The sequence below is a fragment of the Thamnophis elegans genome, chromosome Z, assembly GCF_009769535.1.
Source record: "Thamnophis elegans isolate rThaEle1 chromosome Z, rThaEle1.pri, whole genome shotgun sequence".
In the NCBI taxonomy this organism is placed as follows: Eukaryota; Metazoa; Chordata; class Lepidosauria; order Squamata; family Colubridae; genus Thamnophis; species Thamnophis elegans.
The window spans coordinates 54108678-54133118 of NC_045558.1; the positions used below are offsets into that span (position 1 = coordinate 54108678).

At 41.5% G+C, this 24441-nt stretch overlaps 1 protein-coding gene across 1 annotated transcript in view; it reads left to right on the forward strand.

Moving 5' to 3' along the window:
• The window catches only part of LOC116521160 (collagen alpha-6(VI) chain-like), a 73037-nt gene that overhangs the window by 8746 nt on the left and 39850 nt on the right, over nt 1-24441 (forward strand). The window contains exons 3-11 of the mRNA XM_032235857.1: nt 2542-2634; nt 4173-4781; nt 5596-6210; nt 7398-7961; nt 12501-13058; nt 15230-15799; nt 16526-17092; nt 21552-21895; nt 21992-22070. Of these exons, the coding sequence (XP_032091748.1) occupies nt 2542-2634; nt 4173-4781; nt 5596-6210; nt 7398-7961; nt 12501-13058; nt 15230-15799; nt 16526-17092; nt 21552-21895; nt 21992-22070 (3999 nt within the window). The remainder of the gene's footprint in view (nt 1-2541; nt 2635-4172; nt 4782-5595; nt 6211-7397; nt 7962-12500; nt 13059-15229; nt 15800-16525; nt 17093-21551; nt 21896-21991; nt 22071-24441) is intronic.

Sequence of the window (24441 nt, forward strand, 5' to 3'; positions counted from 1 at the left end):
CTGGTGAACAGGACAACGCCGTGCTCCAGGGGGCTGTTGCTCACTTTCTGCCAGCTCTCCCGGATCAGCTTCTGATCCGCGCTGGAAAGTCTGTCGCGCTCCATTTTTCTTCCAGAGCGAAGTGCCAAAGGGGAGCAGCAGCGCTGTTTCAGGAGAAAGCTCCGCTCGCCGCTCAAAGGCTCGGGCTGCCCCCGGAGGAACAGGTGGCCCGGATCCGGATCCCTGAGAAATAATAAACAAATCTACATGGGGGCCTTGAAAGCTGCTTTCTCACCCGGAGCTTCCCTTCACATCTCTGGAACAGCTTGGCTCCTTTTTTTTTTTTTTTAGGAGGAGGAGGAGGAGAGGCTACAACTCTGCCCAGAGAAGGAGTCCGAGTGCTCCGGGGAAACGCCATGTTGCTTCTTGGAGCAACCACAGGGAGAGGATCCCAGATCCCGCGCCTCCTCGCCTGGCTCTTCCTGATCTCTGATCGGGAACGCGGCCCTGCCCTGCCCCCGTCTTGCCCGAATGGGCACAAGGACGCGAGCGCCTCTCCTCGACGGCAGCACCTTCCCAGCCTCCGGTGGCAACAACCTGGCCACGGGCGCTCTTAAAGGCACAGAGCCCTCTTACAGTCCCCGTCAAAAACAATAGCCCCCAAGATACGCCCACTCTGTGTGTTGGGGGGGTGTCTCTCTGCCCCTGGTGTTGCACTCGTCCCGAATTAGGGGAGGTCTTTTGACTACTTTTACTTTATTTTATTTATCCAGCATTTGAGAGGCTGCCACAAAGAGGAGGGGGTCGATTTATTTTCCGAAGTACCAGAGGGTAGGACGCACTGCCGCTGGAGTTTACCTTCTTGGCAATCGGCCTGCCTTCTGCCCTCCCGCGTTCCCCACTTAGGCAACCCTGATCAATCCCCCCCTCCCCGTCTGCTGCAACAATTGATCACTTCTCGAAAGGCTGCCCTATGTTGGCAAGCGCGGTTTCTGTGCTAGATGGACTTTAGCTTTCCCTGCTTTGCATCGCAACCCTAACGTGACACAGCTCGGTGATGAGCAGCCGGGGACAATTATCGGATGGGGGAGTGGCTGGAGTGAGCGAGCGAGTGTGCTCCGTCCCGGTGGGTGCATGAGCGGACCACTTTTCCAGCGCTCCTGTGCCTGGAGAGCTCCGTCTGCATATGAGCCCAGGATCCACCACATGCGCTCCTGTGCTCCGCCCCGCCCCCGCCTTCCCTATCTAGGCCTCCTCCAGCAGAAGTAGCAGAGTCGCGTCGAACGCTGGTCTGCCTTCCTCCGCGCTCTTCCCGCCTGGACGCCCAAAGCCTCCCAGCCCACCCAGGGTGAGTCAGCCGCAGTGCAGCAGGCAGCGATCCCACCACCATCTGCCCGCTCACTCGCCCCGCCCGTCACTCTGAGTTTGGAGAAGAAGCAGCGGCCCCAGGTGGCTCTTTTCACGGAGGCTTTCCCACGGCTTGTCCAGAAGTGGGGCTGGAAAGGCGAGCTCACTCCCCCACCCATCCACCTGCTCACTCACTACGCTACCCCACCCATGCGAGCGGCAGCGGATGGGCAGGGGAGCGAGTTGAAGAAGGTGCCAAAATTAAGCGGAATCTTTTGGGAATGCCCCGGGAGGCGGGAAAAATTATGAGAAGGCATGCCTGTTCTGCCAAATGCGGGACGACTGGTCACCTTAGCCATGTATATGCATCAATGCATGTGCAAGTAGGATATTAGATTCAGTCATGATGCTTTTTTTGACTTCGCTATGGAGGATAATATCCTGATATGTGTGGTATAGCTTATATATGTCAAATGAGTTAATCTCTGTGTGCAGATATTATCAGGCATTGAGATGTCTTTGGTAAGCTCTGGCTCATTTTTATATCATACTAGCTGAATATCCATGCTCCACTACGAAACTGTGTGATCGGGCTTGATAAATCAGCACTTACGTCTTGAGACTTAACGATTGGCCTCTCCTCTCCCCTTCTCTCCCTCAGACTTGCTGCACAGAATCCTTCCCTATCCTATCCCCTTCTCTCCTTCAGGCTTGCCCCACAGAAGCCTCTCCTATCCTACCCCCTTCTCTCCTTCAGGCTTGCCCACAGAATCCTCCCATATACTATCCCCTTCTCTCCCTCAGCCGTGCCCCACAGAAACCTCTCCTTTCTTATCTCCTTCTCTGCCCAAATCTCTTTTCCAAACTCCCAGCCAGCAGGCCAGATGAGTCACACACTGGCCATGCCCAAGTTGCAGTTTGAACAGAGATCTTTTCAAGGGGGGAGGGGGGAGTAGAACTCCTTACAATTAGAGCATGTTAATAATATAACAAATACTAATTATCTGATGGTCATTTTGAAAAATCCTTTCTAAGCGAACACCTAGAAGCCAAGAGGAACATACGGGCCACATTTCAAGTTTGTAGGCTTTACGGTTCCGGAGATTTCGTGATCCAAAGTGAGTGATTTTCGCATATATTTCTCTTGTCACACAATTCAAGATTAATTGCAATTACACATGAAATAAATGGCATTTTTAATTTTTTCCTTTACAGCTAAGGATTGGAACATTGCTCAAAATTTGAAAATGCTGTTGATATTAATTTTCATAATTACTGGGACACAGACTTTCATGGCTCAGAAACCAGGTACAATAGATTTTTTTGTTCCCTAATGATAAGATTTACTAGAAACAACTAAGATTTACTCGTAAGAATAACAAAAGTTCCACGAACATGACATCAAAAGAAAGATGTTTGATCCCTGAGAAAAATGTAAAGACAGAAATTGTAAAGAAATTGTAAAGAACTGATAGTGGAAATTTTGAGTAGTTCAGAGAACCGGTAAATGCCACCTCTGACTAGCCCCGCCCCCAATTATTATCTGCCTCCCGAGTCCCAGCTGATCGGGAAGGAATGGGGATTTTGCAGTAACCTTCCCCTGGAGTGGGGAGGGAATTGAGATTTTACAGTATCCTTCCCCTGCCAAGCCCACCAAGCCATACCACGCCCATCAAGTCACACCCACAGAACCGGCAGTAAAAATTTTTGAATCCCACCACTGGTTAGCATATAACAAAGAATTGATATCAGCAATTCTTTTCAACCAGGTGGCCTCCAGGACTTTGGAATTTATAGTTCTTAGAATTCAAAGAGTATATGCAAATCAGAGCTCAGATTCCTTAATGGAGGGAGTTGAAAAGGCTGGCAAATGACACAAGAGGTAGACGATGTTTTGATTGATTGAGAAGGAGACTGATACTCTTATATTTTTTAAATGAACAATCAATGATCTACTTATTTAAATCTTCCACCTGGAGAACTTTTAAAAACTTTTTTCAGTGCTATTGCAATGTTAAAAAATTAGAATACTTTATTACTTTGTTTTGTGCATTAAAATTGCTTATTGCACTCCAATATGCCTTTAGTTGTTCTAAGAGTCTTCAGGACTGAATAGCAGATGCTTTTTTAAAAACTGAAATAATATTGTTTCCTCCTATGATGATGTATCTGTGCAGAAAAGAGAAGAATAGAAAGAGAGTATTCTACTGTTCCCTTTACATTTCTTTATACACAAATAAACAGCACTGTAGATTTGTAGAACCTCTTCTATAGAAGAGGTTAGAACTGGCAGGAACCCACCCCTCCCTCCCTCCTTTTATTTCCTCCATAACCCGAACTTTTCTCTTGTGCAGTAGGTGGGGTTGAGATAATAGCTGGCCCAAAATTACACAATAGCCTTTACATGTGACCGCCAGGAATCCAGCTGTCTTCAGTCATAGACTAACATAAAGTCCAATATTAAATTCAATGCTCTAATTAAAATTAAATCTGTACTTATCACATTTATACAGCCAATCAACTCACTAAAAACAATTCAAATAAATCATAATTTAATTTTAATCTCCAATCATATTTTAAACAAAGTTTCTGTTTGTCAGTTTAACAGCCTCTAATTGACAATAAATCCTGGAGGACTCAAAGGGCTACACTTTAAGGTCCTTGACAGGCCTTTTCTAGTTATATCTTATGATATGTCCCACAAAGTTTTGAAAAGTAGTTTTAGGTTTTTAGTTTCCTGGCTTCACTTTAATAGTAACTTTGAAAAATACTGAAGTACTTGAACATTTTGTTTTGTAGCCATAATGCTTAAACATTACGTCATTACATCTTTTCTTCTTTTTCAGTTTCCAAGCCTGTTGATCTTATATTTTTGGTTTCCAGTAGTAATACGTCTTTTCCGCATATCAAAACATTTATTAGTACAGCAGTCAAATTTTTACCTTTTGACCCTAATGAATATCGCATTGCGCTTGCTCAATATTCTGATCAAGTATATCGTGAATTCCAGCTGGATACCTACAAAGAGAAGAATCCAATGTTAAATCATATCAAAAAGAAAATGGTGCTTAGAACTGGCTTATTAAAAACTGGCAGTGCTCTCTACAGAGTACAGGAGATTGATTACTGGAAACCAATTCTTGGAGAAGGAAGGTCCAAGATTTTGATAGTGATAACATCTCAACAATCTAAAGATGATATAAAAAATGCTGGTTGGCTGCTGCAGAAAGCTGGAGTAAAGATCATTTCAATTGGGGTGGAAGATGCCTCTATTGATGAACTACGTCTGTTGGCTACAAAGCCATTTTATTTCTTCTTTCCTAAAATAGAAGAACTTAGTTTATTTGCTCAGAATATTTCTAGGATTGTGGCTGAAGCTATTCACATAGGTAATACTGATATAAAGCTTTTAAATATGGCAGCTGTAAACATGTATTCCAAAACAGTAATAGAAGGTAAGACATTCCATGATTTATTTATTAGAAAGAAATTAACAGTAGCCACAAAAGTATAAAATTTGAAATGTAATTGGAAACTTAGCATATCCACTTGCCAAAATGAGTTTTATTTATTTATTTCAATTCCATCTCAACAACGCAACTCTGGATACTATTGTGTAGAAAAGTAGGAGAGACAGGGCTAGATATATTGCTTTGTGCTACTGGAGGTATTATGAGATATCTGTTAAAGAAACATTTAATAAAAACACACATAAATACATGCATCCCCATCTACTATGCAAATATTTCCTACTGATGGGGAATGCACTTGACTCACCAATAGTTCTTCCTTATTCTCTGGCTCTCAGAGATAAATCTTAATTCCTCCAAAAAGTTGGCAGTTTTCATGCAAAACAACACTTAGAAAACAGGCATGATAAGTTTTTATGATGACAGATTTGAGCTCTCCCCTATCCCAAAATTAGGACCTCCACTCTTAATATAATCCTCTTTTCTCACCACCCACAGTAGTTTTCATTTGCAAAAGATTGAATGCTACTGACCTAAAACAGTATCTTCCTAGTAACCTTGTGTATTCCAGATGTGCCTATATTTTCTAGCCTGCCAAAGGCCTTATTGGCTAGTGAGGATGGGAGTTATAGTTCAGCATCTCTGAAAGGCACTATTTGGAAAGATGGGTCAGAGCAAAAGCAAAGCAGAAAGTATATACTTCGGATGATAAATGTAGAAATGTTGATTCACTAATAGAAATGCTTGAAAAAGCTATATAGAATCCAAAATGCAATGTTGTGTTTCCTTCTTATTATAGCATGTCATAGTGATGGAGTTGCTGATTTAGTATTTATAGTGGATGCAGGCACGTCACAAACAAACTTCGAAAAGATGCAGCTCTTTTTAGAAAACCTGGTGTCTTCTTTGGATGTGAATCAGAAATGCATAAGAATAGGCCTAGTGACTTTCAGCACTAAGCCCCAGGTGATATCTTCACTGCAGATGACAACTGATGGAATTCACGTTGTGCAATACATCCAGGGCCTATCACCTAAGCCAGGAAAAGCTAACATAGGTACTGCCATTAATTTTACAAGACAGAAAGTCTTCAGTGTCAGTTCTGGAAGTAGGAAGGCTCAAGGGGTAGAACAAATAGCCCTTCTGATTAGTCATAGACCTTCAGAAGAGGATGTGAGAGATGCAGCTAAATTACTTAGAAGAGCTGGTGTGACTGTATTTGCCATTGGCATTAAGGAGGCCAATATTACCCAACTAACCCAGATTGCTGCTTACCCACCACCACAGTACGTTACTCAGCTAAGTACATTTTCTCAGTTGCTTAACAAATCTCTGGATTTTCAGAAGAAAATTATGATACAAATACAGGAGAAACTCTACATGGATACCAAAAGAACGGAACTTCTGAAAAGAGGTAATTTCTTCTGAATAAATTTTTATTAATAGGCAAAATCAAGAGGAAAGTTAAGTATGTAAACATGTTCTAGAAGAACTGTTTTCTTGTCAAAATTGGTGTGAGAACATTCCAGAAACAGAGCACTCAAATGTAAAATAAAAAAGTAGTTTTTTATTAAGTACTTATAAGAAATGTTACAAAATCTGTAGGGGAATTTATTTATGAAATCAAACCAAAAATAAAAGAACACACAAGATTTATAGAAATTCTTCATTATTCTAAAATATTAGCATGCAATTTCTGACAGTAGAAATTTTGCCCTGGGCTTTACATGGTGTATTAGTGGCTGCATATTTGGAGAAGATATCAGGCTTTTTTAATTTAAAAGATGGAGCCTATATTACCACTTGTTTGCAACAGTCCAGGAGCCACAAATAAAGTTTGTCTTAATAAATGAATAAACCTTCCACCTGTGAACAGCCTTTGTACCAGCATTATGGCAAGACTGACAACAGGATACAAGGTTTCATTGTTTAACAACATAATACCACAATTTATTATAATAGAATATAATCATATCTTATTATCACTTTGATATTACAAAAAAGTGGTGAAGTTATAATAATATCACTGTGTGTTTTCTTTATTCTAATATGAATGCTTTAGCTTTTTAAATATATAGTTTTAATATAAAATTTAGAGTGAAATTGCAATAAATTTTGTTCTAAATTGCTACTATATGTATTGCTTAAAATCTCAGCAAAACTTTTAAATGAATTCCTATTTCACTAAAAAGAACCCGATTCCAACAATCCACAAAAAGAAGAAAATATCTCAGACTTGTTAATATGTGTAATGCAGTCTCAGCTGCTCTGCATCATCACTTATGCCAATCATATTAAACATGAAATTCTGCTTTGATTACTAAAAGTTTGTCTTTCTCTGGTTAATTTGTAGCCATGGGTTAATTATTTTTCTATTAAAAAAAACCCCCATGCACCTATATTTTACATTTATCTATGTATTCTGATAGAATCGATAGATATTTCTTTTCTGATTTATCCAGTTTCAGTGACTTGCTCCAAAATTGTGATGCACAAGTCAATGGTTGCCTCATCAGCATAGTGCTCAGAGAAAGTCAACAAGAATATTCTTTTATTCTATGGCTATATATTAATCATGCACCAACATTCTGTCCCTTATAGGATGTGTGGATATGGAAGAAGCTGATATTTATTTTCTCATTGATGGTTCATCAAACCTCGATTATTTTGACTTTGTGGATCTTAAATTATTTTTGAAAGAAATTATTAGATTGTTTGCCATCGGTCCAAATAAAGTCCGTATTGGAGTTGTACAGTATGCAGAAACCAGTGAGGTGGAATTTGATCTTGAGGAATATGGCAAAACAAATGATATACTGAAAGCCATTGATAACATTCGTCAAATTGGTGGGACTCCCCCCTACACCGGAGCAGCTTTGACAATCATTCAATTCTTGTTTAGGAAATTGCAAAGTCAGCCTTCCAGAACAGTACCCTGCCATCTAATTGTGTTATTAGACCAGATATCAAAAGACAATGTAGAGGAACCAGCCAGGAGATTGAGGAATGAGAAAATAAATCTTTATGCCATTGGTGTAAGGCATACAAATGCATCTCAGATCTACACAATTGCAGATTCAAATAACCGGGCTTATTTTGTGAATGATTTTGCCTCTTTGAAGTACATAAAGAATGATGTTGTTCGGGAGATCTGTGCTACAGAAGGTAAAGGATTATAGTTTTCCTTTATAGTTTATTAAGTTGGCCAATGACCAGCAGATACATTTTGTGGTCATTAGCCAAAATATATCAAGTTAAGAGGCATGTCTCTTCCAGGGGGTGGCAAATGATGGCAAAGTGGTTGGTTAGGAATATGTGCCTTTGTGGGAATTTTATGCTCAGATGTTACATTAATTTGATTTTTTTAAATAATTATTAGACATGTTTTTAACAGCATGCTGCCCAGAATAATTCTCATTTGGACAGCTTATACTTGTTGTTAACTAAATAAATAACTTCCGAAATAGCCAAAATCACACAAAATTTTATACCAGGGGTGTCTAAGGATATGATTTTTAAAAAGGCAAGATACCATATTTTTTGGAGTATAAGACGCAGCAAGGTTTTGAAGAGGCAAATTTTAAAAAAGTAGGTAGGTAGATAGAGGGATAGACAAGGAGAGAAAAAGAGAGAAACACAGTAGGTAGGTAGGGAGAGAGAGTAGTTAGGTAGGTAGATAAAGGAAGAGAGACACAGAGAGAGAAATAGAGGGAGAGAATAGGTAGGTTGGTAGGTAGAGGGATAGAGAGAGAGAGAGAAATAGACAGAGAGAGAAATACAATAGATTTTTCCTCTTTTCTGAGGAAAAAAGGTCCGTCTTATATTCCGAAAAATACAGTAATCACTATGACAGGCCAATCAAATCTTCACTTGTTTCTATTTGCTATAAATGCACACTACACACACAAAATGGATGGAACTTTGATTGCACTGTTGTAATTACCATCTTGACTCTTTTAACTCTATTATAGAGACACCACTATTACATCATAGCCTCCTGAGATCTCATAATATGATAGATTTCAACAATTTAAATCTTTTAAGAAAATGAAATGGATTTTTATATGATTTAGTGTCCAGTGTACACATATAGCATGGTATCCACCATAATCTTTTGTTGACTTAGGCTTTAAAATGTTTCAGAGATGATATAGTGGTCATCATAATTTTTTTAAAAAAAGTGTTGGAAAGCTATTCTAGTCTTCGTTTTTTCCAAAAAAATATTTCCAATATTTTTTATATTTTAATTATTATTATTTCTTTTACTTTATTAATATGTTGCTCCAATAAGATTACAAGATCACAGCATTTAGAATATTTCATTACCACAACATTATACATCTTTTAATTACATATTACAGGTAATTTAGCAGTTACTCATCAGTGACCATTTGAAGTTATGGCAAAGCTGAATGAGGAGGCTTACAAACTGATCCTTGAAGATATGGCTGTTGAACATTCTTGTAGCCATGTGATCATGATTTGGGTTATTAGATCGGGTGAATGAAGGCACACTCAGGCTTCAGAGTAACAAACAGCTCTTTATTAGCACAAGTCAACTATGTACAATCCAGCGAAAGTTCAATTTGACAGCAGCCCTTTTATAGGGAGCTGTCAGACTCTTTGACCAATCAGATTGAATCTCTGTTCCCGCCAGAACAGAGGACCTTGGTGCAGGGACGTGCAGTCACTAGAGGCAAGGGAGGCAGAGCCTCCCCAGTTTCCTGAGAGAAAGGAAAGAGTTTTAAATATTTTTTTTAATGAATTAAAGCCAGGATAGTTGCTACCAGATTTCAAGTCACAGTGGCTTGGTGTCTGCTCTCAGTGTTAACTAGGAGGAGGCGAGAGAACTCAGGGCCTCTTTTGCTTAAGGAATTTTTCGCCTTTCGACTGCGCAAGTGCAAGGGTGATTCTGGAGAGGTTTTTCTTTGACCACTAGCCGGCATTTCTTCAGCAGCCAGCCCAGCACCGAGCGGGGAGGACGAGGAGGACGAGGAGGAGAAGAGCGGTGAGCCCTTGTCGGATGGGGGTGGGTGGCTGGCTGGCTGGGAGGAGAAGAGCGGTGAGTCTTTGTGCTGGCCAGCCAGCCGGCCAAGCAGGGAGCAGGTCAGGTGGGGGTGAGTGGCTGGCTGGCTGGGAGAAGAGCGGTGAGTCCCTCCCCAGCCAGCCAGCCACTCACCCCCACCCGACCTGCTTCCTGCTTGGCCGGCCGGCTGGCCGGCACAAAGACTCACCGCTCTTCTCCTCCCAGCCAGCCAGCCACCCGACCTGCTCCCAAGAATGTCAGCGGGGACGGAGGAGGCGGGGGGCGAGGCGGCAGAGCGTGGCAGCGGCGAGAAGCAACACCCCTGCCGCTGTGTCCGACAGGCATCTCGCATTTATGCCCATCATAAACGAGAGACGCCTGTCGGACACAGCGGCAGGGATGTTGCTTCTTGCCGCTGCTGCGCTCTTGCCTCACCAACGGTATCCCTTACCGCACGTCACTGCCTTGGTGTAAACATTACCAATTATTCTGGTATCTAACACTGGTGCTTTGCAAAGAGCATGCAATTATGATGATTGCAGTGTCATGCATGATTCATTTAACAATTGCAACCAGAACTGCAAGAACTGCTGTCCTAGCTTGGTTTAATCAAATGATTTTTTTTTGCTTTATAACCATTTTGCTTAATGATGGAGTTCTTAATTATTGTTATTAATTGAGGAATAACAACATTAAAAACAATCCAAATTTGACTAAATTGTGATTCAGTTCTCTATCCATTTAAAATTCAAATTATATATATGATATTTTTCAATAGTTATAAGATCAATGACCAGTGATGGGCTTCAATTTTTTTAACAACCGGTTCTCTGCCCTAATAACAGACTGGTGGGCACGGCTGGGTGGTTATGTGATTGGGTGGGTATGAACAACTTGCAATCACTCACCCACCTCTGCCACTCTCAGCCACTCCTCGCCACTGGAGATCACCCTGTTGGGGATAGACAGCTAGTCCTGGTTTCCTAACCACAGCCAGGCAGATATGCAGCTGGTCTAGCTTCATGCCTTTATTCATACATTAGGCTAAGCTAAAAAAAAAAAGCTGTTTTGGCTTAGAGGGCTGCACTGTTTAACTGTTTAATAAATTTATAGGCTGCCCAATCCCGAAAGACTCCGGGCGGCTTACAGAAATACATTTCCAAAAATAAAAATAAAAATAGAGAGAATAAAAACAGATTATACGATCACTTCATACACTCAATCTAGGCGGGGCTGGACCTCATACATGAGGTCAACAGCTCCAGTCCTGCCAGAAGAGCCAGGTTTTGATAGCCTTTTGGAAGGCCATGAGAGTGGGAAGGGTCCGGATCTCCGGGGGTAGATCGTTCCATAGTGTCAGAGCCGCTACAGAGAAGGCCCTCCCCCAGGGGGGGGTCACTAGATGACATTCTCTGGCCGACGGTACCCGGAGAAGGCACTACCCTGCAATCTAGCCTTTTGGGGATCGCATATTAGCAGGTCTGCATCCCAGAGAAGAGATGGCAAGAGGAGTTCCATTTTGCTCCATGCGCTCCAATGAAAGGCAGCTGCAGCCTGCCGTTTTCCCTCCTCACCCTCTCTGGCAGTGGAAGTTGCGGGGAAGCCAAGCAAGCAGGCTGGGCCGCTGGGTGAGCAATGAAGAAAGGCTTACCTTCCTTCAGCTGGGACGCAAGGGGGAAAGCTGGCGAGGAGTGGAAATTGGCAAAGGAAGGCTCACCAGGCAGAGATCATAGCAGCAGCAGCAAGAGCTAGGCTTCCAGCGTGACTCTAGGCACCAGCCAATGCAGGCAAGGCGAGATAAAGAATGACTGGGTAGGGCCAGCCAGTGGCAGCATTTGCCAGTTTGAAGAACTGTGCAGAATCTTAACTACCGGTACACCCGAACCCATGCAAACCGGCAGCAGCCCACCTCTGTCAAGGATACATTTCTTTATATGTGATTGAACTGTGAAAAAGTTGCATTATTCTGTGTGGGGGTAGGGACTGGGGAAGTCTGAAAAATAAAACTTATACAGGTAGTCCTAGCCTTACAACAATTCGTTTAGTGACCATTCGACATTACAAAGGCACTGAAACAAGTAAGTTATGACCATTTTCACACTTATGATTGTTGCAGCATCCCTATGATCATGTGGTTTACATTCAGATGCTTGACAACTGATGTGAATATATGTTAATATATGATGGTTGCAGTGTTCCAGAATTATGTGATCATCTTTTGTGACCTTCTGACAAGCAAAGTCAACGAGGAAGCCTGATTGACTTAACAACTATGTTATTAATTTAACAGTTACAGTGATTCACTTAACAAATGTGGAAAGAAAAGTCATAGAATGGGAGAAAACTCACTTAACAGATTTCTCAGTTACATAAATTATGGACTCAACTGTGGTCATAAGTTGAGGACTATCTGTAATTAAGCCAAAAGTAGAATATATACTAGGGTTGGGGTATTACATAGATAATTAAGTTAAAACTTATAGATAATTTAGCAACTAAAAATGATATTTAAAGCTATAGATGCCATCTTTAAACAACCATGGATATATTCATATGTAATATGTTTTATTTAATGGCTAGTGTAAATATTAAATATTTGTCTAATGTAAATATTATTTACTTGTATAAATATAAAAGAGATAAATATTACAATATTTATTTTATTTCTCTTCTAACAGTCTGCAAAGAAAAGAAAACAGATATTGTGTTTCTGGTGGATAGCTCTAGAAGCAGTGCGACTGAGGACTTTGAAAAAATGAAGAATTTCATGAGGTTGCTGGTGAACAAATCTGATATTGGTCCAGAGACAGTGCACATTGGAGTTGTCCAATTCAGTGATAAATGCCAAGAAGAATTTCAGCTAAATCAATACTTCACAAAACCAGATATCAACAATGCTATTGGGAGAATGTCTCTTATGGGACAGAGCACATTCACTGGAGAAGCACTCCAATTTGTGTCCAATTATTTCAAACCTGCTAAGGGATCACGGCTATATGTCAAGAAAGTTCTTATTCTTATAACTAATGGAGAAGCACAGGATGAGGTGAAAAACCATGCAGAAGCTTTGAGAGAGGAAAATATAATCATCTACTCAGTAGGGCTGTTCCAGGCTAACAAAATGCAGCTGATGGAGATCAGTGGAAAGCCTGAAATGGTGTATTATGTAGAAGATTTTGAGGTTCTAAAGTATTTAAAAAATGAGATCCTCTTTGAAATATGTAGCTCTTCTGATGGTGAGTATAACCGGGCAGTTTGCCAGGAACACATCTCTATATATCTGGGGATATGGCTTCCGTCTGCAGTAATTTGCCTGCAGAAAAGACAAGCTAAAATTAATCAAGCAATCCCCATTATAAAATGGATATGGAATTGAACCAAGATGGTCATCCCTGTGCTGATATATGAGCAGAATCACACTGATCTCCAAAGTACTAGATCAGGGGTGTCAAATTTCACTGAGGGCCACATCAGGGTTGTGTTTGACCTTGGGGGAGCAGGGGGGGCATGGCCAGCTCAACATCACTCGTGTCGGAGGCGGCTGTGGTGGCCTGAGCACTCTGTCAGAGAAAACAGGCTCCGAGCTCCATTTTCAGCTGCCATGGCCTCCTGCAACCCTTTGAGGCACCTCCTGAGCTCCATTTTCCCTAGCAGAGGCACCATGGGCTGGTCCTTCACTGTTTCCAGTGTGGCCCTGCAGGCAGATCTAAGCACCCCGTGGGCCAGATGTGGCCCATGGACCTTGAGTATAGATCAACCCCTTAGATTTGTTCAATCTGACTTATTGTGACTCTCTGCTCAAGAGACTTTGCTAAGAGTAATTTCCTAATACAGTATTTCACTAGAGAGGATCATTGCAGTTTAACCTTCTGATTTATTATGTTCAAATGAACACATTTCTCTAATTCCATTGAAGCTCCTGAAAATAGACACAGCCCTCCAAAATTTGCTTTCTCTTTTATGGCAAGGTTAGGTAGTGGAACATACCAATTCATCTTAAGCAATTTACTCAATGTATTATTATAAGCAATCCTAAATAGAACATATAGATAAGATGTTCATTGTTCAAGGAACAAATGAAATCAAATAGAATAGGAACATGTATCAGATTCCAAAATATGCCAAGTTTCAGATTCAGTATATAGCCATCCTAGGTATTGGCCATCAAAATAAGATGCAGGCAGGAGGCAAAGAAGCTTACATCCCATGATAAAAATGTCGTGATAGTTGAATGCCATCTGATGGAAGAAGGCCTTTCATTTCCTCAGAAGACTAGCTACCATATCACATCTCTTAAATTTGGCTCCTATTAGTTATACAGTTTTGCCTGAAGTCTATTCTTAGCCAGGACTGGTTTAACCAGGGAGGTCTATTGCAATCATTTGACTTCTGAAGGTGTTGGTTGGTTGAGCTAGTTCACTGGGCAGTGTGGTCGCATTTATGATATTTTGGGATCCAAAATTGAAAAGATCATTTTGGAAGCCCAGCACAGCTGCTTCCATATAAATGTAAATGCATATGTAAACATGACTAATCTTTTTAGCTTTTTATTCCTGACTGTTCTATGGGTAGTCTGCAGCTTACAATCACAATGGAGCCAGCTATTTAGCTTGTAAGTTGTTGTGGTTGCAACTTGAGGCACCATGTTTTTATGATGGTTGTAAAGTGAGTCACTGTACCTGTTAAGCAAATCACATGGTTATAAAATAAACCATCTGGTTTATACCCAATTGGAATTTTTAGTTTTTTCTGCTAGAAAATGGCACAAAACATTGTAATTGTATCAAATGACCATGGGATACTGCTACTGATTGTAAATGTGAGCTGGGTGTCTAAGACTTGAAATGCAATTACATAACTAACTACACCTCCTTCTTAGCCTTTCCCCCATGATTTTAATCAAAAGTCCAGATGTTGTATTCTGCACTATTGGAAGTTTCCAAACATTTTTCATGGGTATTCCTGATGCTTGCCTGTAATAGTTACTTAGTTATTTCAAATGTAATGAACAAAGGTGTGTCACTTATACATTTCAACTGTTATAATTCACATTTGTCTTACTTTAGTTTGATGAACTAACACAAGAAGTGTTATCTGAGTTCCAAGAGAGATCATTAGGAAATGTTTGATTCTGAAACAAATTCATAGTGAAGCTAATCTACTTGATTAAGGAAAGGAAAAATGAACTGCTCATTCAAAACAATTAAACCATCATAAAATAAAACTGTTAACATTTTGTTGCAGAACTTTATTACCTTGCTTAGGTGAGTAGTGTAGTGTTTCCTGCTTAAGCAGGGGGTTGGACTAGAAGACCTCCAAGGTCCTTTCCAACTCTGTTATTCTGTTTTCTGTTTTCAAACATTTTGATGTGCTTTCATGTAACCCATTCATCCTATTCTTATTGTAGAATGCCGAAGAATAGAACGTCTAGATATTATTTTTGTCATTGATGGTTCTGGAAGTATAGATCCCAAAGAATATGATATTATGAAAGATTTCATGATAACCTTGGTGAAAAAATCTGATGTTGGCTACGATCGAGTTCAGTTTGGAGCAGTCAAATATTCTGCAGAGCCAGAAACATTTTTCTATCTCAACCAGTTCAATACCAAATCGGCAATCATTGAGGCTATTCAGAATGATAAACCTATAGGAGAAACAACATACACAGCCAAGGCATTGCGTCATTCAGAAAGTCTTTTCTCCAAGAAGCATGGGAGCCGCAAACACATCCCTCAAGTTATCATAGTGATAACTGATGGGGATTCTCATGATGCAGCAGAGCTTGAGGAAGTATCGAAGAACCTCAGGGCTCGTGGGATTGTGATCTATGCTATTGGGATAGAAAGAGCCAAGCCAGATGAACTTTTGACCATGGCAGGATCTGAAGACAGATATTTCTATGTAAATACATTTGAAGGCCTGAAAAATCTCTATCCCAGATTATCTGATAATATTTGTGGTGTTTCAGAGTCAGGTAGGTGGTTATTTTCTTCAAGAAAAAAGTAATGAAATATTTGTGAAAAAAGAATTATCACACTGAAATGCTATTGTGATTTAATGATCAGTAAATAAAACACAAAATCAGTCTAAAACCAGAAACTGGTTTCAAAGTGATGGTTACTCACAATGTTTATTGGAGATTAATTCTAATCACATGTATATTGGAGTAATAATCTTGCAATGAAATTCTGAAAGCACCTACCCAGAAAATAAACTACATAAGACTCAATACAAAATAAGATTGTAGGGCATTACAAACCTAAACATTTTTCTTATAGCCTCATCTCTATGGCATAAATATACTGCAATTTACTATCCACATTTATGCATAACTACCAAGCTATTTTACAGAATTATAGTTCAGCTGAAATATATATATGTTGGATTCCAGGGTTCAGTCAAAATAAATTGATGAGTTAGTATCATCCAACCAGAAGTAGGAAGATTGAGCAAGACATTTCCTAGGGTATTCTGAAATCTCTGACTAGTAGGTTATGATCTCTTTATGAACTGGAAATTTCCTTCCTAATTAAAGTTTTAACATAAAGTAAATACAATAAATAAGAACTAAAAAACAAGCAAAATTTACATTGAAGCATCTGATTATTTTTCAGGATCCATTATTGGTTAATCTTCTCTCAGCTTGTCTTAGACTATTTTCATACCTTATTATGTTTATCTTCTTTCTCCTCTATTGCAGAATGTGGAATTCCAGCAGATCTGGTATTCCTGATCGATGGTTCTAACAGTATAAGTGACAGTGATTTCACTAAGATGAAGATTTTTTTACAAGATGTAATTCATCCGTTTGATACCACCCACAATGTGCAAGTTGGTATTGCTCAGTATAGTGACAGATACCAAGAAGAGTTCAGTCTCAACATTTTCTCACGGAAATCAGAACTTGAAAATCAAATCAGACACATTCAACAGATGGAAGGACTTCAGACATATATTGGTGCTGCCCTTAAGAAAGTGAAGCTCTACTTTACTCCAGAAGGTGGCAGCAGAATAAATGAAAAGATCCAGCAGATTTTGCTGGTGATCACTGATGGAAGGTCACATGATAGAGTTGTTCAAGCAGCAGAAGATCTGAGAAAGAAAGGCGTTGACATATATGCCATAGGAGTAGGGAGAATTGACCATTTGCAGCTTAGTCAGATAGCTGGCTCCTCAGACAGAAAATACACAGTTGATAATTTCAGCGAACTGAAGGTAATTAAAAAAAGACTAGTTGACGATATTTGTGAGCAAGAAGATAAAACATGTAAGTATTCTCACTTCAAGCACTCTAGTAGTTCAAAATTTTCCCTTTTGGAAAAAAATGGTTTATATGTTTTTGTTCCATCTAATCATAAGGTTACAAAGATCTGATTTGTTATATTATAAAGATGAATCTTGGTGAATGTTCAAAAAGTGCCACCAATAATTATTTTAAATAGGGGCAAAAAGAACAAGGATGATTTTCTTCTACTTTTAGTTGAAATTAACCTTGTTGTTAAAGCTCATGTCAATGTAACCTAATATATACCACCAAACAATTTAACAATTTAACAAAATAGATTAAATCTCTGATTTAGTTTAGCAATGGACAAATTTATCAAGACTATTATTAACTTTCTCCCCAAATATAATTAGAGATATTCTGTTTATCAGTTTAGAAAAACCCACACGCAAATTCACATGTTCATGTATATGTAAGACAAGAGAACATTTTATATGCCTCTCTAAATGCATACATTAATTCATGTTTATGTGCAGTTTGTTCAAAAAGCCCCAATTGTTTTCATTTTCATAGTATAAATATTTCCATATGGTGAACTTGAATTGATACATCCCATTACAAATTAATGAAAAATATGAATACAAGTGCATTTTAAATCAGAAATAGGTTCAGAAGGTACATATTAGGCATTTTCACATTAAAGTGAACCAGATAAATGTATAATTGGTTTAGAGCAGGTGTGTCAAACTCGATTTCATTGAAGACCTCATCGGGGTTGTATTTGACTTCAGGGGACTGGGCAGAGGTGGGTTCCTCCCGGTACAGTACGGTACACCAGAAGAGGTAGTGAAAATCTGGCGTACCGGATAGGACCAGTAGTAATAAAGGTGGCCTGAAGCTTTTTTAAAAAAAGTTTCCCCCCCTGCTGGTTCAGGCAAGAGAAAAAGCTTTAAAAATAAAGAGTGGGGGGAGGAGGAGGAAGGGAGGAAGGAAGAAAGGAAAGGGAGAAAGAAAGAGAAAGAAAGAAACTCACTTTTCAGCCAGGAGATTCAGCCAAGGAGAAAAACAAGTGCTGTTGCTTTAAATCAGAACTGAGCATGCCTGGCTGTGGAATTCTGGGAGTTGAAGTCTACAAGTCTTAAAGCTGCAAACTTTGGAGAGTCCTGCTCTCCAAAAAAGCTGTTTGGAAGGAGGTTTTCAAAGTGACATTCAGCAGTTTGTTTCTGGGTCAGCTGAACAACAAACTGGATAAAATGAAGAATTCTTATATGGCTCTATGTTTTTGAAGTTTTGGGGTTTGTGCAATATAGGCTTTGTGTTTGGATGATTCCCTGCTTGTGTGACTGAATGGAGCCAAACTTTCTAAAGGCTCATTATCACTATTTGGCAGGAATGTGGAATGAGTCTCAGGCAGGTTTCTTTGTTAGCAATTTGATTTTTCCCTTTCTGGGAGTAATATTGTATTTGGGAGGGGGTTGCTTGCCACAGAGAGAAGGGTGAAAGAAAGAAAGAAAGAAAGAAAGAAAGAAAGAAAGAAAGAAAGAAAGAAAAACAGCACAGCAATTTAGGGCTAGAAGTATACTCAGAGGTCATCTAATCCAACCCGCTGCTGCAGCAGGAAACTTTACATTGACTGGATTATTTTGGTGCCTCTAACAGAGAGAAAATTTGCCAGAAAGGAGAAGGAGTTTACTAGGACAAGGCTGCCATGCAGAGGAAGGCAAAGATAGTGCTTGACTTATGACTACAATTGAGCCCAAAATTTTGGTTGCTAAGCAAGAGCATTATTAAATGAGCTTTACCACATTTTACCCAATCCATAACATCTCCTGGTGAGTGACATCAAGTTGGCTACGTCCACACAGTCACAAGACCAGCAAGCCACGCCCTCAAAATAGGCCACACCCACAGATTAGGTAGTTATCAGTTTTGAAACCCATCCCTGAGACCTAGGTGGGCATGGCCAGCACGACATCACTCATGTTGGGGTGGCCTGAGTGCTCTGCCAATGAAAACGGGCTCCTGCAACCCTCTGCCAGCAAAAACGGAGCACAGGGGTGTTTCGCTTGGCACTTCGAGCTGTTTTCGCTGGCAGAGGCACCGCAGGCTGATCCTTCGCTGTAGTGGTGGATTTCAAAATGTTTTACTACCTTTTCTGTGGGTGTGGCCTATTTTGTGGACGTGGCTTGGCAGTCATGTGACTGGCTGGGAGTGGCCTGGCAGTCATGTGACCGGGTGGGTGTGGCCAACTTGTAAAATGTGGTGAAACTTACTTAACAACACTCTTGCTTAGCATCCAAAATTTTGGACTCAATTGTGATCATAAGTTCTTTCTTTCTTTCTTTCTTTCTTTCTTTCTTTCTTTCTTTCTTTCTTTCTTTCTTTCTTTCTTGCATCTCTCTTCCACTTTCTTTCTCTTTCCTTCTTTCTCTTTCTCTCTTTCTCTCTTTCTTTCTCTCCCTCTCTCTCCCTCTCTCTCCCTTCCTTCCTTTATCTTCCTTTCACTCTTTCTCTTTCTTTCTCCCCCCCCCCTTCCCTCTCTCACACACACACATCCCTTCCAGTTGGTGAAAATTTCTTTTTGCCAGTTGGGAGGCTGGCAAAGAAGCGTCACTAACAATTTAAAACAAACCCTATCACTCTATGCACAATTAACTGGAGTGAAAGGGGTGGGAGTGATTTTCATGGAGGCAGAAGAGGGACTTGGCACGTGCACCGAAGCCTTCACTCCTGAGATGCCCCTGTCTTCCTACCTATAGCCATAGGCATTGAAATCCTGAAAATGCCACCCTCATGTTTTCATGAGACAAGCCGCTTCACAAATTGCATTGGAGAATCGGGCCAATTGGCAGCGATGACTGGAAAGGTGATATGTTTTGCTTTCAGGGCTCCTGCTCCACTCAGCTCCCAGGAGGGCTTAGGCGGTGGCAGCTCCTGGGGAGTGAAGTCATTGTGGTTATTGTCTCCCCCGAGCTGCCCTCCAAATCTCTGAGGCACCTGTTGCTTGCAGGAGGAGGGGTGCCTTAAAGCAGGGCCACCTTAAACCAAAGCCTCTGAGTAACTGGGAAAGAAAGACGCACTTGGAACCTGCCAAAAACCACCACTCAAAAAGCATGGCTTTCTTTCCCAGTTGCTCAAAAGCTTTGGTTTAAGGTGGCACTGCTTTATGCTACTCCTCCTCCTGCAATAGATTTCTTTTCTTCCAGAATGGCAGGGGAAAAAAACCCATCTCACCTCCGAACTCCAACACTGCAGCTCTGCCAGAAGGGGTGGGGAGAGGGGGGACTCCTGCTTGCCAATGGGGATTCCTGGGTCTTGACTGCCTCATGCAAGTACAGTAGGTGTTACAAACACACACCATTTCCCTCATATCTGCCACTGACAGTTGTCAAAGAGAATGAAGCGCGGGGGCTTCTTTCAATAGCCGAGGAAGGAAGAGGAGCAGACGGAGGCTTCAGTTGTTGGAAGAAGCCCCCATGCTTCCTTCTCTTTGACAGCCACGTGGCTTGCAATCGGGTGGGGAGAAATCAGGGGGAGAGAACAAAGTGCAGGGCCTTTTTCTAACAGCCAAGGAAGGAAGAGGAGCGGATGGAGGCTTCAATTTTGGAAGAAGCCCCCGCGCTTCATTCTCTTTGACAGCCACCTGGCTTGCAGTAGGATGGGGAGAATTCAGGTCGAGAGAATGAAGCGTGGGGGCTTCCAACAGCCAAGGAAGGAAGAGGAGCCGAGGCTTCGGCTGTTGGAAGAAGCCCCTTCGCTTCCTTCTCTTTGACAACTGCCTCACTTGCAGTGGAATGGGGAGAAATCAGGGAGAGATGGAGGAGAAAGCTGAGCTTCTGCTAGGGATAGCCTTCTACTCTGGCCGTGCTCATGGAGGAAGGAGGCAGGGATGCTGGCCAGTGCTTGCTTCCCTTACTGCTTGCCACCACCACCCCTGTGGCCCCACCGGCTGTAGCCCCGCCAGCTGGGCAGGCAAAGGAAGTGGGTGGCCAGGGCAAGCATGGTGCAGACAGGTGGGGTGAGAGAGCAAGCGAGTGGCAACTGGGCGGGGGGGGGGCTAGCGGGGACAGGCCAGAGGATCATACTGGTAAGGGGGCATGGCCAGGTTGCCATCGCCAACGGTACAGAAAAATATGGCAGTTTTCCGCTAACGGTCCGCCTGTACTGGTCCGTACCAGGAGGAACCCACCTCTGCTTTTCTGTTTCCAGGTTGCACTGCAGGCCAGATTTAAGCACTCTGCGAACTGGATTTGGTCTACTGGCCTTGAGATTGATACCTCTGGTTTAGAGTGATGGATATTTAAATTATTCAAACAGAGTCAGATTTTTGAATTAATTTTCTCATGGTTCTCCTTTTGATGTTGTGACATGGCTAGTGATCATAAAAACATATTTCCTCCTTTTGCTGCATTAATTCTTTTTTGTTTTTTTATTTCTTTTTCATCTGATAGTAATTTACTGTAATTGATGCTATCTCCTCCTCCTTTGTAACAAACAATAGCATGCTTCGTGGATATTGTTGTGGGAATAGAGGTCTCTTCACAAAATCAAGGTGATCATGTATTCCTTGGACAGCCCCAGCTGGAATTCTATCTTCCTCAAATTACAAGCGCTCTCACATCTTTAACTAGCCTAAGCTGTAATGCAGGATCACAAACACAAACCAGTGTGGCACTGAAAATTAAAAACACAGATCCATTGGTGGCATCAAAGTTCCAAATTGACAGTGAAAAACTTATAAACAGTCTTGTGGGCACTACCATCACCAATGCATCTCATCTTACTGCAGAGTACTTGGATTCACTTTGGGAAACATTCCAAATCAAATCTGCAAACAGAAGGAAAGTGAGTTTTCTGTTTTTATTCCTCTGTATTCAAAGTCAGTTCTATATAATACAATTTTAGGTAGTCTGCACATTATTATTTTTACTTTCATATTAGGTACTACTAATCTTTACAGATGGCTTGGATGATAGAATAGAAATCCTGAAAGACAAATCAGAAGAACTGAAAAAAAAAGGTATGTCATGAGTTTTACTAAGTTCATGTAACCATTCCATATTCCCATATTTCTGAGTAAAAAAATCCCTTTCCATGCAAAAACCAGAAGAAAAAAAGGGAGCTATAAATCTGAGACAAAGGATTTTTGGACACAACAAATTGGCAAGTTGTTGTGGACATAGTTATTGGCCTTGAAAGGTTAGGAGAAAAAAAATGGAACCTGATTATCAGATGTTGGAGATAAGAATTTCATATTGAAATTTAATTTTACAGAAATACTCATCATCAGCTATGAAAATATAAGGAATTTAATATAAGGAATATAATATAAGGAATATAATATAAGGAAAACTACAAATTGTACAAATAGGGACAAATCAGGCTTATATATTGTATTTTTAATGCAGTTCTAGGCTTGGTCAGTATGTGGCAATATAAGGCTGCTGCTGTAAACCTCTTCAGACCTGAGGTGATATGATAGTTAGTTTTCCTATTGGTCAGAGGAAAATAATCTGATTACATAATGGAAATAAGGTTTCTTACTGTTAGATACTTGTTCTAACTACAGTGGTTTCCATCAAGGTCCTCTGTTCCGGTGGGAACAGAGGTTTATTCCTATTGGCCAAAGGGTCTGACAGCTCCCTATAAAAGGGCTGCTGTCAGACTCAACCTTCGCTGGATTGTTCTCACTTGTTGTACTTAATAAAGAGCTGTTGCCTATCCATTACCCAATCTAACACTGATGACGAAGGTGGGATTGGAAGGCAACTAGGCGAATCAAAAAGAGCGTAGCAATCCAGCAAGTACATCCAGCCCACAGCTCAGCGCGGCTTCGAGCAGCCATTTTTGAGCGACAGACTCAAAACGCCCTCTGGAAACAAAATGGCCATGCATACCCCACCGACTCCGTATGACTCAGTCACCAAACACTGGCACTCTTACATGCTACGGTTTGACTGCTTCCTCGAGGCAAACAACTTCATGGGCCTTTCTGAAGGCCGCAAGAAGAACATGTTCCTCGGATACTGTGGCCAGGAAGAGACTTCTCTGAACCAACACCATTGCAATCAGTCGCCTGGTCCATGCTCCAGCAAACGTTGAGGACTCATTATGCCCCCAAGCTGTCCAAGCATGTTCTCCAGCATGAGTTTAACATGCGGTACTCCGCAAGGCCGCAGCGTACTATGAATTCTGAGACCTGGATGAGCTGATTCTGGACCATATAATTTGCAGCGTGCAGGACATTACCCTGCAGAGGAGGTTACTTACTAAATCTAAGCTCATTCTGCAGATCGACTTGAACGAGGTCAGGGCATCTGAATCAGCCGTCAAATCTACTAAGACTCTGCAGCACCAACGCATTCCACAAGATGCTTGAAAGAGTACGCACGTACATCGCAAGGCTGCAGAGCCTGAGAGCTCAGAAGGCGAGGAAGATGACAGCTGCCGCATGCGCAATAGCTGCGCCCAGCTGGCACACAAATTCAAACCACATCTCCCGCCTTGTGCTAGCTGCAGAGGAGACCATGCCAGATTGGCTTGCCATTTCTGCGACGTAACCTGCCAGCACTGCAAATCAAAGGGGCACATCGCCAAGGTGTGCCGGAGCGAATTCCCTGCCACTACCTGGCAGCCTAGAAGCTCATCAAGCCACCAACAGAGGCTCAACCCAGGGGCCTGGCAGAAACCACCAAGTCCGCACCAGGCAGCCAAAAAAGCTCACAGTCGTCATCGAGGATTCTCCATGCAAGATGGAGATCGACATCGGATCATCACTGACCATCATACCATGGTTTACCCTAAAGCAGGCTATCCCTAGCCTAAAGAAGCAGCATCTATGCACCCCTGACATCCACCTACGCGATTACCAGGAAAACCAAGTCCCCATTGTGGGCCAAGGCACCTTCCAGGTGAAGTTCAAGCAGTTCAGTGGGAAACTCCCAGTGACAGTGGTCAGCGGCTACCTGCAGAGCCTCCTAGGGCTAGATTGGTTCCAAGCCCTGGGCCTAGAAGGGACTGGTATCAATGCCTTGAAAGATGACGGCGCTGAAGTCATCTTTAAGGAGTTCGAGGATGTCTTTGGCACCGGTCTGGGTAAGTATGTGGGGACTCCAATTTCCTTTAGTTTGGACCCCAACATAGCTCCAATTAGGCTAAAACCCAGGAGAGTACCTTTTACCCCAAAATTGACAGGGAAATTGACAAGCTCGTGGGCCAGGGAATCCTAGAACCGGTTGATCACGCACGCTGGGAGATCTCTATAGTGGCCCCTTTCAAATCTGACGGGTCTGTCCACATCTGCATGGACTACAAGTGCACAATAAATAAAGCACTACAACAAAGCGCCTAAGCTATACCTTCACTAGGCCCAGGAAAAATCTTTCAAAATT